Raw genomic sequence first — 17,672 nt, forward strand, 5'->3', positions numbered from 1 at the left:
TCCTACTCTCCCCTTCCACTCCCTTCTCTCCCCCTCCTGTCCTACACTCTCTTTCTCTCCCAATTTCCTCTCCCCCTCTCCTCCTGCACTCACTCTATTTCCCACTCCTATCCCTTCTTCCCCTCTAATACCCTTCTCTCACCCTCCTATCCCTCTTTAACTCCCTATCTCTCCCCCTCCTACACACTCTCCCTGTCCTTTCCCCCTATACTCCACTCCCTTCTTCCCCTCTAATACCCTTCTCTCACCCTCCTATCCCTCTTTAACTCCCTATCTCTCCCCCTCCTACACACTCTCCCCGTCCTTTCCCCCTATACTCCACTCCCTTCTTCCCCTCTAATACCCTTCTCTCCCCCTCCTATCCCTCTTTAACTCCCTATCTCTCCCCCTCCTACACACTCTCCCCGTCCTTTCCCCCTATACTCCACTCCCTTCTTCCCCTCTAATACCCTTCTCTCACCCTCCTATCCCTCTTTAACTCCCTATCTCTCCCCCTCCTACACACTCTCCCCGTCCTTTCCCCCTATCCTCCACTCCCTTCTACCCCATTTAATCCCTCTCTCACCCACTAGTGCTTTCTCCCTCTCCGCTCCCTCATTCTCCGCTTCCACTCCCTCTCTCCCCTCGCTCAATGCCTCCATTCCCTCTCACTCTCCCTGCCCTCCACTCTCTCGCTCTCAACCTTCCCTCCCTCTCTCTCCCCTTCCACTACCTCCACTCCCCCTCTCTCCCCCACTCCTGCTCTCTCCCCATCCAATCCCTCTCTCTCCCACTCCCACTCTCTCTCCACTCTCTTTCCCACCCCAATCCCTTCTTCCCCTCCAATCGCCCTCCGACCTCTCTCTCCCCCTCCACGCCCTCTCTCCCCCTCCTATCCCCTTCTCACCCTCCACTCCCTCTCTCTCCCCCTCCTATCCCCTTCTCACCCTCCACTCCCTTTCTCCCCCCCTATCCCCTTCTCCCCCTCTACTCCCTTTCTCTCCCCCTCCACTCCCTCTCTCCCCCTCCTATCCCCTTCTCACCCTCCACTCCCTCTCTCTCCCCCTCCTATCCCCTTCTCACCCTTCACTCCCTTTCTCCCCCCCTATCCCCTTCTCACCCTCCACTCCCTCCTCTCCCCCTCCACTCAACATCTATTGTGTTGCGGGTCTGTTTTGCTTCCTCCTCTAAACTGTCTGTCTGTCCTCTCCTCCCCAGACTTCCTCCTCTAACCTGTCTGTCCTCTCTTCCCTAGACTTCCTCCTCTAACCTGTCTGTCCTCTCTTCCCTAGACTTCCTCCTCTAACCTGTCAGTCTGTCCTCTCCTCCCCAGACTTCCTCCTCTAACTTGTCTGTCTGTCCTCTCCTCCCCAGACTTCCTCCTCTAACTTGTCTGTCTGTCTGTCCTCTCCTCCCCAGACTACAGACACAACGGCAGGGACTTCCAGAGCTCCACGCTGTCTGTTCCAGAACAGGTCATGTCCTCCAACTACACCTCCCACTCTGACATGGCCAGGACCTGGTCACGGTCGCCAAGTCTTCCCCCTCCACAGAGGTACAGTAATCCAACCCAAACCCTAACCTCCCGGTCTGCCAAGGCCAAGACCCAATCACAGTCGTTCAGTGTTCACCCTCCACAGAGGTACTGTTATCCTACCCTAACCTCTTGGTCTGCCAAGGCCAGGACCTGGTCACGGTCGCCCAGTGTTCCCCCTCCACAGAGGTACTGTTATTCAACCCTAACCTCTTGGTCGCCCAGTGTTCCCCCTCCACAGAAGTACTGTTATCCAACCCTAACCTCTTGGTCTGCCAAGGCCAGGACCTGGTCACGGTCGCCCATTGTTCCCCCTCCACAGACGTACTGTTATCCAACCCTAACCTCTTGGTCTGCCAAGGCCAGGACCTGGTCACGGTCGCCCAGTGTTCCCCCTCCACAGACGTACTGTTATCCAACCCTAACCTCTTGGTCTGCCAAGGCCAGGACCTGGTCAGGGTCGCCCAGTGTTCCCCCTCCACAGACGTACTGTTATACAACCCTAACCTCTTGGTCTGCCAAGGCCAGGACCTGGTCAGGGTCGCCCAGTGTTCCCCCTCCACAGAGGTACTGTTATACAACCCTAACCTCTTGGTCTGCCAAGGCCAGGACCTGGTCAGGGTCGCCCAGTGTTCCCCCTCCACAGAGGTACTGTTATCCAACCCTAACCTCTTGGTCTGCCAAGGCCAGGACCTGGTCACGGTCACCCAGTGTTCCCCCTCCACAGAGGTACTGTTATACAACCCTAACCCGACCTCAAACAGTTTTTTCTATGTCCCATTTAGTCGGAGTTTGGACCACGGCATGCGAGGGGGACCGCTTTCTTTTAGCTCAGGTCGGATGGACCGGCATCGCTTGTCTGAAGACTGCTACTCACCAGACAGGTACAAAAACCATACACACTATGTAGTCTACACAGCTACGCATCCATACACACTATGTATAAACCAAACCATACACACTATGTTGAAACCAGACACATTGTAGTCTCAGTGTGAATAGTTACTTTTTCACAGCAACATGAACCTAGAATGAACAGAGAAGCTGATGACTGTAGTTTTTACAAGACCATGACAGAAAGACCAGGGTCTCCCCCTTTCTCCCCCTACACCCTGAGATCAACCAGAAGACCAGGGTCTCCCCCTTTCTCCCCCTACACCCTGAGATCAAACAGAAGACCAGGGTCTCCCCCTTTCTCCCCCTACACCCTGAGATCAACCAGAAGACCAGGGTCTCCCCCTTTCTCCCCTACACCTGAGATCAACCAGAAGACCCTCTTTATGTCCAAAAAACCTCAGTTTTGTTAGTGCGCTTAGTTCAGAAATCCAAAGGCACGAGCGCACTCTCAACATCAAGACGAAAAGTCAAAAAAGTACAATAAAAGTTAGTAGAAACATGTTAAAAATCAATCTTCAGGTTGTTTTTGTCATAAATAATCAATAATATTTCAACCGGACAAAAGCTTCGTTAATAGAAAGGGAGAAACAAGAAAGGTGCGTTCCCGATCACGCGCTGGACTCATGTCTGGAAATTTCCACTGTCCACTCATTGAAAGTGCTGTATCTCCCTAATTTTTCAGAGTAAAAGCCTGAAACAATCCTAAAGACTGGTCACATGTAGAGGAAGCCATAGAGATCGTGAACTGGGTCCTAAGTCTTTGTATTGTGGATAGGCTTTCAATGGAAAAACAGCCTTTCAAAATAATAATACTTCCTGGTTGGATTTTCCTCAGGTTTTTGCCTGCCATATCAGTTCTGTTATACTCACAAACATTATTTTAACAGTTTTGGAAACTTTAGTGTTTTCTATCCACATCTACTAATTATATGCATATCCTAGCTTCTGGGCCTGAGTAGCAGGCAGTTTAATTTGGAAACGCTTTTCATCCAAAATTCTGAATGCTGCCCCCTACCCTAGTGAAGATAATGTGGAAAAAGTCAAGGGGTCGGAATACTGTAGATATAATTAGATATCTATTATATGTCTCTGCCTCAACCCACACTAACATCACCCTTTCTCACCCTATTCAGATGTAGATCAAATTAAATCTTCAAATATGATTTGTCAAATGCTCCGAATACAACAGGTGTAGACCTTACCATGAAATGCTTACTTACAAGCCCTTAACCTATACGGGATCGGTGTCCCTAAACCAGGACGGTTGTTGCTAATGTGACAAGAATTACGTTTTAAACAAGGTAAATAATGTACTTACATTCAGTAATCTGGCTCTGATTTGTCATCCTGAGGGTCCCAGAGATAAAATGTAGCATCGTTATGTTTGATAAAATCGATTTTTATATTCAAATGTAGGAACTGGGTTCTACAGTTTGAACCCCTGCTGTCTGTTACATGTACATGTAGGTAGGGATAAAGTGACTATGCATAGATAATAAACAGCGAGGAGCAGCAGTGGACATGTAGGTAGGGATAAAGTGACATAGATAATAAACAGCGAGGAGCAGCAGTGTAAAAACAAAAGGGGGGGGTGTCAATGTAAATAATCCGGGTGGCCGCTCCACTAATGCCCCGTCAATGTGAATCGGGGTGTGTTCGGCCCTCCTTTTTCTGTAGTCCACGATCATCTCTTTTGTGTTGCTCATGTTGAGGGAGAGGTTGTTGTCCTGGCAACACACTGCCAGGTCTCTGACCTCCCAATAGGCTGTCTCGTCGTTGTCGGTGATCAGGCCTACTACCGTTGTGTCGTCAGCAGACATAATGATGGTGTTGTGCATAGCCACACAGTTGTGGGTGAACATTTTCCAGTCTGTGCTAGCAAAACAGTCCTGTAACGTATTATTCGTGTCATCTGACCACTTCCGTATTGAGTGAGTCACTGGTACTTCCTGCTTTACTTTTTGCTTGTAAGCAGGGAGCAGGGGGATAGAATTATGATCAGATTTTTCAAAGGTAGTTCGAAGGAGAGCATTGTATGCGCCTCTGTGTGTGGAGTAAAGGTGGTTTAGATTTTTTCCCCCTTGCTGGTAGAAATTATGTCAAACGGTTTTAAGTTTGCCTGCATTAAAGTCCCACTAGGACCAATGGTTCTGGATGAGCATTTTCTTTTTCGCTTATGGCCTTAATGAGTGCGGTCTTAGTGCCAGCATCAGTTTTTGGTGGTAAATAGACGGCTACAAAAATGTAGATGTGGTTTACAGCTTATCATGAGGCACTCTACCTCAAGCAAGCGAACATTAGAATTATATAAAGTATATACAGTACCAGTCAGAAGTTTGGACACACCTACTCATTCAAGGGTTTTTCTTTATTTTTACTATTTTCTACATTGTAGAATAATAGTTAAGATATCAAAACTATGAAATAACACATATGGAATCATGTAGTAACCAAAAAAGTTTTAAACAAATCAAAATATATTTTATATTTGAGATTCTTCAAAGTTACCACCCTTAGCCTTGAAGAGAGCTTTGCACATTGTTGGCATTCTCTCAACCAGCTTCATGAGGAATGCTTTTCCAACTGTCTTGAAGAAGTTCCCACATATGTTGGCTGGTTTTCCTTCACTCCTCCGTCCACACCATCTAAATTGGGCTGAGGTCGGGCGATTGTGGAGGCCAGGTCATCTGATGTAGCACTCCATCACTCTCCTTCTTGGTTAAATATCCCTTACACAGCCTGGAGGTGTGTTTTGGGTCATTGTCCTGTTGAAAAACAAATGATAGTCCCACTAAGCGCAAACCAGATGGGATGGTGTATCGCTGCAGAATGCTGTGGTAGCCATGCTGGTTGACTGTGCCTTGAATTCTAAATAAATCAGAGACAGTGTCACCAGCAAAGCACCCCCACACCATCACACCTCCTCCTCCATGCTTCACGGTGGGAACCACACACGTGGAGATCAACCCTTCACCTACTCTGCATCTTACAAAGACATGGCGGTTGGAACCAAAAATCTGAAATTTGGACTCATCAGACCAAAGGACAGATTTCCACCTGTCTAATGTTCATTGCTCGTGTTTCTTGGCCCAAGAAAGTCTCTTCTTATTATTGTTGTCCTTTTGTAGTGGTCGCAATTCGACCATGAAGGCTTGATTCACGTAGTCTCCTCTAAACAGTTGATGTTGAGATGTGTCTGTTACTTGATCTTTGTGAAGCATTTATTTGGGCTGCAATTTCTGAGGCTGATAATTCTAATGAACTTATCCTCTGTTGCAGTAACTCTGGTTCTTCCTTTCTTGTGGCGGTCGTCATGAGAGCCAGTTTTTGGCTCATTTTTCTAAAAACCAGCATAGAACTCTTTCTAAAGACTGTTGACATCTAGTGGAAACCCTAGGAACTGCAATCTGGGAGGATTTCGCCTTATGATAAATGTGACAGCCATTGAAAACAGTGTTGGCAGAATTTTTTTTTGGGGGGGGGGGGTTTCGCCTGCCATATCAGTTCTGTTATACTCACAGACATATTTTTAACAGTTTTAGAAACGTTAGAGTATTTTCTATCCAAATCTACCAATTATATGCATATCCTGGCTTCTGGGCCTGAGTAACAGGCAGTTTACTTTGGGCACGCTTTTCATCCGGACGTGAAAATTCTGGGGTCTTAGTGAGTCATTTCTCGGGTCTTAGTGAGTCTGGTTCGTATCCGGGGTCTAAGTGTGTCACATCTGGTGTCTTAGTAAGTCCGGTTCATATCTGAGATTTTAGTGGAGTCTGGTTCATATCTGGGATCTTATTAAGACTGGTTAATAGCTGCGGTCTAAGTGAGTGTGGTTGATATTAAGGATCATAGTGAGTAATATCTGAGTCTTGGTGAGTCTGGTTCAATTCTTGTGTCTTAGTGGATCTGGTTCAAATCTGGGGTCTTAGTGAGTCCGGTTCAAATCTGTGATCCTAGTGAATCATATCTAGGCTCTTAGTGAGTCTAGTTAATATCTGGGATCTTACTTAATAAAGTTCATACAGTGCATTCGGATTGTATTCAGACCCCTTCACTTTTTCAACATTTTGTTACATTACAGCCTTATGCTAAAATGGATTAAATATTTTTTCCCCCTCATCAATCTAATCAAATACATTTTTATTTGTCACATGCGCTGAATACAACAGGTGTTGACCTTACCTGTGAAATGCTAAATTACAAGCCCTTAACCAAAAATGCAGTCCAAAATATTTACTAAATCAACTAAAGTAAAAAAAAGTTGCTCAGCAGTTTTATGGTTTGGAGGTAGAATATGTTAATGAGCCTTTTGGTTCTAGACTTGGCGCTCCGGTACCGCTTGCCGTGCGGTAGCAGAGAGAACAGTCTATGACTTGGGTGACTGAAGTCTTTGACAATTTGTGTGGCTTTCCTCTGACACCGCCTAGTAGATGTCAGGAAGCTTGGCCCCAGTGATGTATTGGGCCATACGCAGTACACGCTGTAGTGCCTTATGGTCAGATGCTGAGCAGTTGCCATACCAGGCGGTGGTGCAACCAAGCAGGATGCTCTCGATGGTGCAGCTGTAGAACTTTTTGAGGATCTGGGGACCTATGTCAAATCTTTTCAGTCTCCTGAGGGGGAAAATGTGTTGTCGTGCCCTCTTTACACCTGTCTTGGTGTGTTTGGACCATGATCATTTGTTGGTGATGTGGACACCAAGGAACTTGAAACTCTCAACCCACTCCACTTCAGTCCCATTGATGTGAATGGGAATCTGTTCGGCCTTCCTTTTCCTATAGTCTAGATCAGCTCCTTTGTCATGTTCACATTGAGAGATAGGTTGTTTTCCTGGCACCACCAGTGTCTCTGACCTCCTCATAGTTGTCGGTGATCAGGCCTGCCATTGTTGTGTCGTCAGCAAACTTAATGATGGTGTTGGAGTCGTGCTTGGCCACACAGCCGTGGGTTAACAGGGAGTACAGGGGGGGACTAAGCACACACCCCCGAGGGGCCCCAGTGTTGAGGATCAGCGTGGCAGATGTGTTGGTGCCTGCCCTACCACCTGGGGGTGGACATGGTGTTGAACACTAAGGTGTTGAACACTAAGGTGTTGAACGCTGAGCTGTAGTCAATTAACAGCATCCTCACATAGGTGTTCCTTTTGTCCAGGCCAGGCCACTCAAGGACATTCAGAGACTTGTCCCGAAGCCACTCCTGCATTGTCTTGGCTGAGTGCTTACGGTCATTGTGCTGTTGGAAGGTGAACCTTTGCCCTAGTCTAAGGTCCTGAGTGCTCTGTAGCAGGTTTTCACGAAGGATCTCTCTGTACTTTGCTCCATTCATCTTTCCCTTGATCCTGACTAGTCTCCCAGTCCCTGTCGCTGAAAAGCATCCCCATAGCATCAATCAATCAAATGTATTTATAAAGCCCTTTTTCATCAGCCGATGTCACAAAGTGCTATACAGAAACCCAGCCTAAAACCCCAAACAGCAAGCAATGCAGATGCAGAAGCATGGTGGCTAGGAAAACTCCCTAGAAAGGCAGGAACCTAGCAAGAAACCTAGAGAGGAATCAGGCTCTGAGGGGTGGCCAGTCCTCTTCTGTTGTACCGGGTGGAGATTATAACAGTACATGGCCAAGATGTTCATAGCTGACCAGCAGGGTCAAATAATAATAATCACAGTGGTTGTAGAGGGTGCAACAGAGGGTGCAACAGGTCAGCACCTCAGGAGTAAATGTCAGTTGGCTTTTCATAGCCGAGCTTTCAAAATTCGAGACAGCATGTGCGGTAGAGAGAGGGAGAGTCGAAAACAGCAGGTCCGGGACAAGGTAGCATATCCGGTGAACAGGTCATGGTTCCATAGCCGCAGGCAAAACAGTTGAAACTTGAGCAGCTGCACGACCAGGTGGACTGGGCACAGCAAGGAATCATTAGGCGAAGTAGTCCTGAGGCATGATCCTGGGAGGGGAGGGAGAGGGAGAGGGAGAGAGAGAGATTTAGAAGGAGCATACTTAAATTCACACAGGATACCGGATAAGACAGGACAATTACACCAGATATAACCGACTGACCCTAGCTCCCCGACACAAACTATTGCAGCATAGATACTGGAGGCTGAGACAGGAGGGGTCGGGAGACACTGTGGCCCCGTCTGACGATTCCCCCGGACAGGGCCAACCAGGCAGGATATGACCCCACCCACTTTGCCAAAGCACAGCCCCCACACCACTAGAGGGATAACCGCAAACGTACTAGCCTGAAATAAGGCTGAGTACAGCCCACGAAGATCTCCCCCATGGCACGAACCCGAGGGGGTGCCAACCTGGACAGGAAGATCACATCAGTGACGCACCCCTCCTTGGGACGGTATTGAAGAGCACTAGTAAGCCAGTTACTCAGACTCCGTAATAGGGTCAGAGGCAGAGAATCCCAGTGGAGAGAGGTGAACCGGCCAGGCAGAGACAACAATGGCGGTTTGTCGCTCCAGTACCTTTCCTTTCACCTTCACACCCCTGGGCCAGACTACAATCAATCATAGGTCCTGATGAAGAGATGAGTCTTCAATAAAGACTTAAGGGTCGAGACCGAGTCTGCGTCTCTCACATGGATAGGTAAACCATTACATAAAAATTGAGCTGTTTGATTAGAAATTCTAGGAACAGTAAGGAGCCCTGCGTGTTGTGACCGTAGCGTACGTGTACATTTACATTTACATTTAAGTCATTTAGCAGACGCTCTTATCCAGAGCGACTTGCAAATTGGTGCATTCACCTTATGATATCCAGTGGAACAACCACTTTACAATAGTGCATCTAACTCTTTTAAGGGGGAGGGGGGGTTAGAAGGATTACTTTATCCTATCCTAGGTATTCCTTAAAGAGGTGGGGTTTCAGGTGTCTCCGGAAGGTGGTGATTGACTCCGCTGACCTGGCGTCGTGAGGGAGTTTGTTCCACCATTGGGGTGCCAGAGCAGCGAACAGTTTTGACTGGGCTGAGCGGGAACTGTACTTCCTCAGAGGTAGGGAGGCGAGCAGGCCAGAGGTGGATGAACGCAGTGCCCTTGTTTGGGTGTAGGGCCTGATCAGAGCCTGAAGGTACGGAGGTGCCGTTCCCCTCACAGCTCCGTAGGCAAGCACCATGGTCTTGTAGCGGATGCAAGCTTCAACTGGAAGCCAGTGGAGAGAGCGGAGGAGCGGGGTGACGTGAGAGAACTTGGGAAGGTTGAACACCAGACGGGCTGCGGCGTTCTGGATGAGTTGTAGGGGTTTAATAGCACAGGCAGGGAGCCCAGCCAACAGCGAGTTGCAGTAATCCAGACGGGAGATGACAAGTGCCTGGATTAGGACCTGCGCCGCTTCCTGTGTGAGGCAGGGTCGTACTCTGCGAATGTTGTAGAGCATGAACCTACAGGAACGGGTCACCGCCTTGATGTGAGTTGAGAACGACAGGGTGTTGTCCAGGATCACGCCAAGGTTCTTAGCACTCTGGGAGGAGGACACAATGGAGTTGTCAACCGTGATGGCGAGATCATGGAACGGGCAGTCCTTCCCCGGGAGGAAGAGCAGCTCCGTCTTGCCGAGGTTCAGCTTGAGGTGGTGATCCGTCATCCACACTGATATGTCTGCCAGACATGCAGAGATGCGATTCGCCACCTGGTTATCAGAGGGGGGAAAGGAGAAGATTAATTGTGTGTCGTCTGCATAGCAATGATAGGAGAGACCATGTGAGGATATGACAGAGCCAAGTGACTTGGTGTATAGCGAGAATAGGAGAGGGCCTAGAACAGAGCCCTGGGGGACACCAGTGGTGAGAGCACGTGGTGCGGAGACAGATTCTCGCCACGCCACCTGGTAGGAGCGACCTGTCAGGTAGGACGCAATCCAAGCGTGGGCCGCGCCGGAGATGCCCAGCTCGGAGAGGGTGGAGAGGAGGATCTGATGGTTCACAGTATCAAAGGCAGCCGATAGGTCTAGAAGGATGAGAGCAGAGGAGAGAGAGTTAGCTTTAGCAGTGCGGAGCGCCTCCGTGACACAGAGAAGAGCAGTCTCAGTTGAATGACTAGTCTTGAAACCTGACTGATTTGGATCAAGAAGGTCATTCTGAGAGAGATAGCAGGAGAGCTGGCCAAGGACGGCACGTTCAAGAGTTTTGGAGAGAAAAGAAAGAAGGGATACTGGTCTGTAGTTGTTGACATCGGAGGGATCGAGTGTAGGTTTTTTCAGAAGGGGTGCAACTCTCGCTCTCTTGAAGACGGAAGGGACGTAGCCAGCGGTCAAGGATGAGTTGATGAGCGAGGTGAGGTAAGGGAGAAGGTCTCCGGAAATGGTCTGGAGAAGAGAGGAGGGGATAGGGTCAAGCGGGCAGGTTGTTGGGCGGCCGGCCGTCACAAGACGCGAGATTTCATCTGGAGAGAGAGGGGAGAAAGAGGTCAAAGCACAGGGTAGGGCAGTGTGAGCAGAACCAGCGGTGTCGTTTGACTTAGCAAACGAGGATCGGATGTCGTCGACCTTTTTTTCAAAATGGTTGACGAAGTCATCTGCAGAGAGGGAGGAGGGGGGGGGAGGGGGAGGAGGATTCAGGAGGGAGGAGAAGGTGGCAAAGAGCTTCCTAGGGTTAGAGGCAGATGCTTGGAATTTAGAGTGGTAGAAAGTGGCTTTAGCAGCAGAGACAGAAGAGGAGAATGTAGAGAGGAGGGAGTGAAAGGATGCCAGGTCCGCAGGTATGTACGTGTAGGTATGTACAGCAGGACCAAATTGGAGAGATAGGTAGGAGTAAGCCAATGTAATGCCAATGTAAGCCAATGTAATGCTTTGTAGGTTAGCAGTAAAACCTTTATATCAGCCCTAGCCTTAACAGGAAGCCAGTGTACAGAGGCTAGCACTGGAGTAATATGATCACATTTTTGGTTCTAGTCAAGATTATAGCACTAACTAAAGTTTATTTAGTGCTTTATCCGGGTAGCCGGAAAGTAGAGCATTGCAGTAGTCTAATCTAGAAGTGATAATAGCATGGATTAGTTTTTTTCTACATCCTTTTTGGACAAAACGTTTCTGATTTTTGCAGTGTTACGAAGATCGAAAAAGCTGTCCATGAAATACTCTTGATTCGTTCGTCAAAAGAGAGATCAGAGTCCAGAGTAACGCAGAGGTCCTTCACAGTTTAATTTGAGACAACTTTACAACCATCAAGATTAATTGTCAGATCCAACAGAAGATCTCTTGATTTCTTGGGACCTAGAACTAGCATCTCTGTTTTGTCCAAGTTTAAAAGTAAAACATTTGCTGCCATCCACTTCCTTATGTCTGAAACACAGGCTTCCAGGAAAGGCAATTGTGGGGCTTCACCATGTTTCATCGATATGTACAGCTGTGTATCATCCGCATAGCAGTGAAAGTTAACATTATGTTTCCGAATGACATCACCAAGAGGTAAAGTATATAGTGAAAACAATAGTGGTCCTAAAACGGAACCTTGAGGAACACCGAAACGTACAATTGATTTGTCAGCGGACAAACCATCCACAGAGACAAACTGATATCTTTCCGACAGATAAGATCTAAACCAGGCCAGAACTTGTCCGTGTAGACCAATTTGGGTATCCAATCTCTCCAAAAGAATGTGGTGATCGATGGTCAAAAGCAGCACTAAGGTCTAGGAGCACGAGGACAGATGTAGAGCCTTGGTCTGATGCCGTTAAAAGGTCATTTACCACCTTCACGAGTGCAGTCTCAGTGCTACGATGTGGCTAAAACCAGACTGAAGCATTTTGTATACATAGTTTATCTTCAGGAAGGCAGTGAGTTGTTGCGCAACAGCTTTTTCTAACATTTTTGCGAGAAATGGGAGATTCGATATAGGCCAAAAGTTTTTTTACATTTTCTGGGTCAAGGTTTTGCTTTTTCAAGAGATCCTTTATTAGTGCCATTTTTAGTGAGTTTGGATTGGATCCTGTGGATAGGGAACCGTTTATTTTGTTCGACATAGGAGGGCCAAGCACAGGAAGCAGCTCTTTCAGTAGTTTAGTTGGAATAGGGTCCAGTATGCAGCTTGAAGGTTTAGAGGCCATGACTATTTTCATGAATGTGTCAAGAGATATAGGATTAAAAAACTTGAGTGTCTCCATTGATCCTAGGTCCTGGCAGTGTTGTGCAGACTCAGGACAACTGAGCTTTGGAGAAATATGCAGATTCAAAGAGGAGTCCGTAATTTGCTTTCTAATGATCATGATCTTTTCGTCAAAGAAGTTCATAAATTCATCACTGCTGAAGTGAAAGCCATCCTCTCTTGGGGAATGCTGCTTTTTAGTTAGCTTTGCAACAGTATCAAAAATGTATTTTGGATTGTTCTTATTCTCCTCAATTAGGTTGGAAAAATAGGATGATCAAGCAACATTGAGGGCTCTTCGATATTGCACGGTACTGTCTTTCCAAGCTAGTCAGAAGACTTCCAGTTTGGTGGAGCACCATTTCCCTTCCAATTTTCTGGAAGCTTGCTTCAGGGTTAAGGTATTTTCTGTATACCAGGGAGATAATTTCTTGTGATAAATGTTTTTTTGTTTTTAGGGGTGCTACTGCATCTAGCGTATTACACAAGGTTAAATTTAGTTCCTCAGGTTGTTAACCGATTTTTGTAATCCGTCGTCCTTGGGTAGGTGGAGAGAGTCTGGAAGGGCATCTAGGAATCTTTGTGTTGTCCGACATATCATAGCACGACTTTTGATGATCCTTGGTTGGGGTCTAAGCAGATTATTTGTTGCAATTGCAAACATAATAAGATTATAAAAGGAAAAAACTTTAAGATCCACTACATTTATTCCATGGGACAAAACTAGGTCCAGAGTATGACTGTGGCAGTGAGTAGGTCTGGAGACATGTTGGGAAAAACCCACTGAGTTGATGATGGCTCCAAAAGCCTTTTGGAGTGGGTCTTTGGACTTTTCCATGTGAATATTAAAGTCACCAAAAATGTGAATATTATCTGTCATGACTACAAGGTCCGATAGGAATTCAGAGAACTCAGTGAGCAACGCTGTATACAGTCCAGGAGCCCTGTAAACAGTAGTTATAAAAAGTGATTGAGTAGGCTCCATAGATTTCATGACTAGAAGCTCAAAAGATGAAAACGCAGTCATAAAAAAAAAAAACGTAGTTACATTTGCTATCGTAAATGTTAGCAACACCTGCGGAGGATGTGGTCACTAGTGTAACCAGGAGGAGAGGCCACATATAACACAGTAAATTCATCAGGATTAACCTCTACCGCTTCTCTCTCCCGGATCCGGGATCCTCCTCATCAAAAAAACTGACTAGCATAGCCTAGCCTAACGCGACAGGGATATCATATAATATAATTTCATGAAATCACAAGTCCAATACAGCAAATGAAAGATAAACATCTTGTGAATCCAGCCAATATTTCCGATTTTTTAAGTGTTTTACAGCGAAATCACAATATAGAATTATATTAGCTTACCACAATAGCCAAACACACAAAGCTATTTATTCACCGCTAACATAGCTTTCACAAAAAACAGCAATAGAAATAAAATTAATCACTAACCTTTGGACAACTTCATCAGATGACAGTCTTATAACATCATGTTATACAATACATTTATGTTTTGTTCGAAAATGTGCATATTTAGAGCTGCAAATCGTGGTTATACATTGTGAATACGTAGCAACAATTCACCAAAATCTCCGGAGATATTTTGGACAGTCACCTAAACTAACCAAAGAACTCATCATAAACTTTACATAAAAATACTTGTTGTATGGCAAATGAAAGATACACTGGTTCTTAATGCAACCGCTGTTAGATTTAAAAAAAATAACTTTACTACAACATACAGAATGCATTATTGTGAGACAGCGCTCACCTATTCTCCACCGTGTTGGAGCCAACATATTACACAGAAATACGAAATAACATCATAAATATTCTCCTACTTTTGCTGATCTTCCATCAGAATGTTGTGCAAGGAGTCCTAGGTCCAGAATAAATCGTTGTTTGGTTTTAGAATGTCCATTTCTTCTGTTGAATTAGCAACTTTGGCTAGCATTGTGGAGCGCACGTGTCCATCATCTCTTGGCGCATAGAACGAAAAATTCCCAAATTCCCAATAAACGTTGAATAAACTGGTCAAACTCGGTTGAAAATCCTACTTTATGATGTTCTTCTCATATGTATCCAATAAAATGAGAGCCGGAGGAATTCGTAGTGTATACCGAACGCTTTTCAGAAGACAATGTGAGGTTCCCCGGCGCGCAGATGAAAACTGACAAAAGAGCAGACCTGTCACTCCAAAAGCTCTTATTCGGCTTCACATCAAGCTAGACACCCCATTCAACCTTCCACTGCCTGTTGACATCTAGTGGAAGGCGTATGAAGTGCATAAAGATCCATAAATAAAAGCCAGTTGAATAGGCAGGCCCTGACACAGAGCCTCATTTTCAGAATTTTCCCTTCCTGTATGGAAGTTTGCTGCCAAATGAGTTCTGTTTTACTCACAGATATAATTCAAACAGTTTTAGAAACTTCAGAGTGTTTTCTATCCAATAGTAATAATAATATGCATATTGTATGATCTAGAACAGAGTACGAGGCCGTTTAATTTGGGCACGATTCTTTCCAAAGTGAAAACAGCGCCCCCCTATTCACAAGACATGTTTCAGTCAGGCCAATCACATCAAGACTATGATCAGTTCATTGACTATAACTGCCTTGGAAGTGATGGATCTAACATTACGTAGCCATATTTTTTGTTACCCCTTTTTCCCCCAAGTTTCGTGATATCCAATTGGTAGTTACAGTCTTGTTCCATAGCTGCAACTCCCATACGGAGCCGTGCGTCCTCCAAAACACAACCCAACCAAGCCGCACTGCTTCTGACAACGCCCGCTTAACCCGGAAGCCAGCCGCACCAATGTGTTGGAGGAAACACTGTACAGCTGGCGTGCATTGCGCCTGGCCCGCCACATGAGTCAATAGATGGGACAAGAACATCCATGTCGGCCACACCCTCCCCTAACCCGGACGACGCTGGGCCAATTGTGCGCCGCCCATGGGTCTCCCGGTCGCGGTTGGCTCCGACAGAGCCTGGACACGAACCAGGATCTCTAGTAGCACAGCGATGCAGTGCCTTAGACCACTGCGCCACTCGGGAGGCCAAGTAGCCCTATTTTGAGATGTGAGATATCACAAATTACAGGAATGGAGGAGGTCTTTATTCCAGGGAGATTGCTAAAGCAAACACCGCCATGTTTAGTTTTGCCCAACCTAGATCGAGGCACAGACACGGTCTCAATGGGGATAGCTGAGCTGATACACTGACTATGCTAGTGGCAGACTCCACTAAGCTGGCAGGCTGGCTGACAGCCTGCTGCCTGGCCTGCACCCTATCTCATTGTGGAGCTAGAGGAGTTAGAGCCCTTTCTATGTTGATAGATATGATGAGAGCACGCCTCCAGCTAAGATGGAGTCCGTCACTCCTCAGCAGGCCAGGCTTGGTTCTGTTTGTGGATGAGTCCCCTTTTTGGAGTGGCAGAAAACAGTTTTCAACCAGCGATTGAGTTGTGTGACTCTGCCACTCCCCCTAACTGGGAGGGCGCCAGAGACAATTACTTGATGCCGACAAATCTTTCTAGCTGATTTACACGCTGAAGCTATGTTGTGCTTGGTGATCTCTGACTGTTTCATCCGAACATCGTCGGTGCTGACGTGGATAACAATATCTCTATACTCGCCAGTTTTAGCCTTAGCCATCACCCTCTTCAGATTAGCCTTAACGTTGGTAGCCCTGCCCCCTGGATTATTAATTTTAAGTCTAATACTGCGGGTAATGGAGTCGCCAATGACTAGGGTTTTCAACTTGTCAGAGCTAATGGTGGGAGGCTTCTGCGGCTCAGACCCCGTAACAGGCGGAGGAGAGACCAGAGAAGCGACCTCTCCCATAACGAATAACCTTAGGTCCAGGGCTAACAACTCACTGTCCAACAGGATGAACACTTACTTGGTCCAAACCAGCACAACCGGTTCCCCAGTGTCTCATCAAAGAGGACGACAGTTACCCAACGTCCCACCCAAGGGCTCGCTGGATCGAAGTGAGTAAACCAGCTTTCTCTGCAAGGATGATACTTCATCAAAACTTTTTGTGGAAAGAAAATACAACTTCTCTGCATCCACAACATTCTTAAAGTTAGTCAGTGAAGTGTTTTTCTCCAATATCTCAAGTCAGACAGTGTATTTCCCATCAACATACTGTACAATATAAATAACTAATAGACCATGTTACTACCATGTAGTAGTCACTACTAGACCATGTTACTACCATGTAGTAGTAGTCACTACTAGACCATGTTACTACCATGTAGTAGTAGTCACTACTAGACCATGTTACTACCATGTAGTAGTAGTCACTACTAGACCATGTTACTACCATGTAGTAGTCACTACTAGGCCATGTTACTACCATGTAGTAGTAGTCACTACTAGACCATGTTACTACCCTGTAGTAGTAGTCACTACTAGACCATGTTACTACCATGTAGTAGTCACTACTAGACCATGTTACTACCATGTAGTAGTCACTACTAGACCATGTTACTACCATGTAGTAGTAGTCACTACTAGACCATGTTACTACCATGTAGTAGTCACAACTAGACCATGTTACTACCATGTAGTAGTAGTCACTACTAGACCATGTTACTACCATGTAGTAGTAGTCACTACTAGACCATGTTACTACCATGTAGTAGTAGTCACTACTAGACCATGTTACTACCATGTAGTAGTAGTCACTACTAGACCATGTTACTACCCTGTAGTAGTAGTCACTACTAGACCATGTTACTACCCTGTAGTAGTAGTCACTACTAGACCATGTTACTACCATGTAGTAGTAGTCACTACTAGACCATGTTACTACCATGTAGTAGTAGTCACTACTAGGCCATGTTACTACCCTGTAGTAGTAGTCACTACTAGACCATGTTACTACCCTGTAGTAGTAGTCACTACTAGACCATGTTACTACCATGTAGTAGTAGTCACTACTAGACCATGTTACTACCATGTAGTAGTAGTCACTACTAGACCATGTTACTACCATGTAGTAGTAGTCACTACTAGACCATGTTACTACCATGTAGTAGTAGTCACTACTAGGCCATGTTACTACCATGTAGTAGTAGTCACTACTAGACCATGTTACTACCATGTAGTAGTCACTACTAGGCCATGTTACTACCATGTAGTAGTAGTCACTACTAGGCCAT

General features: G+C 46.2%; 1 protein-coding gene across 1 annotated transcript in view; it reads left to right on the forward strand.

The window, feature by feature from the left end:
- Positions 1–16,496, forward strand: part of LOC120035877 (regulating synaptic membrane exocytosis protein 2) — a gene marked incomplete at both ends in the record, with an annotated part of 71,396 nt that extends 54,900 nt beyond the window's left edge. The window contains 4 exon segments of the mRNA XM_038982344.1: positions 1,399–1,534; positions 2,299–2,397; positions 11,154–11,165; positions 16,393–16,496. Of these exon segments, the coding sequence (XP_038838272.1) occupies positions 1,399–1,534; positions 2,299–2,397; positions 11,154–11,165; positions 16,393–16,496 (351 nt within the window).
- Between the last annotated feature and the right edge of the window lie 1,176 nt (positions 16,497–17,672).

Source organism: Salvelinus namaycush, unplaced genomic scaffold, assembly GCF_016432855.1.
Source record: "Salvelinus namaycush isolate Seneca unplaced genomic scaffold, SaNama_1.0 Scaffold1128, whole genome shotgun sequence".
Taxonomy (NCBI): Eukaryota; Metazoa; Chordata; class Actinopteri; order Salmoniformes; family Salmonidae; genus Salvelinus; species Salvelinus namaycush.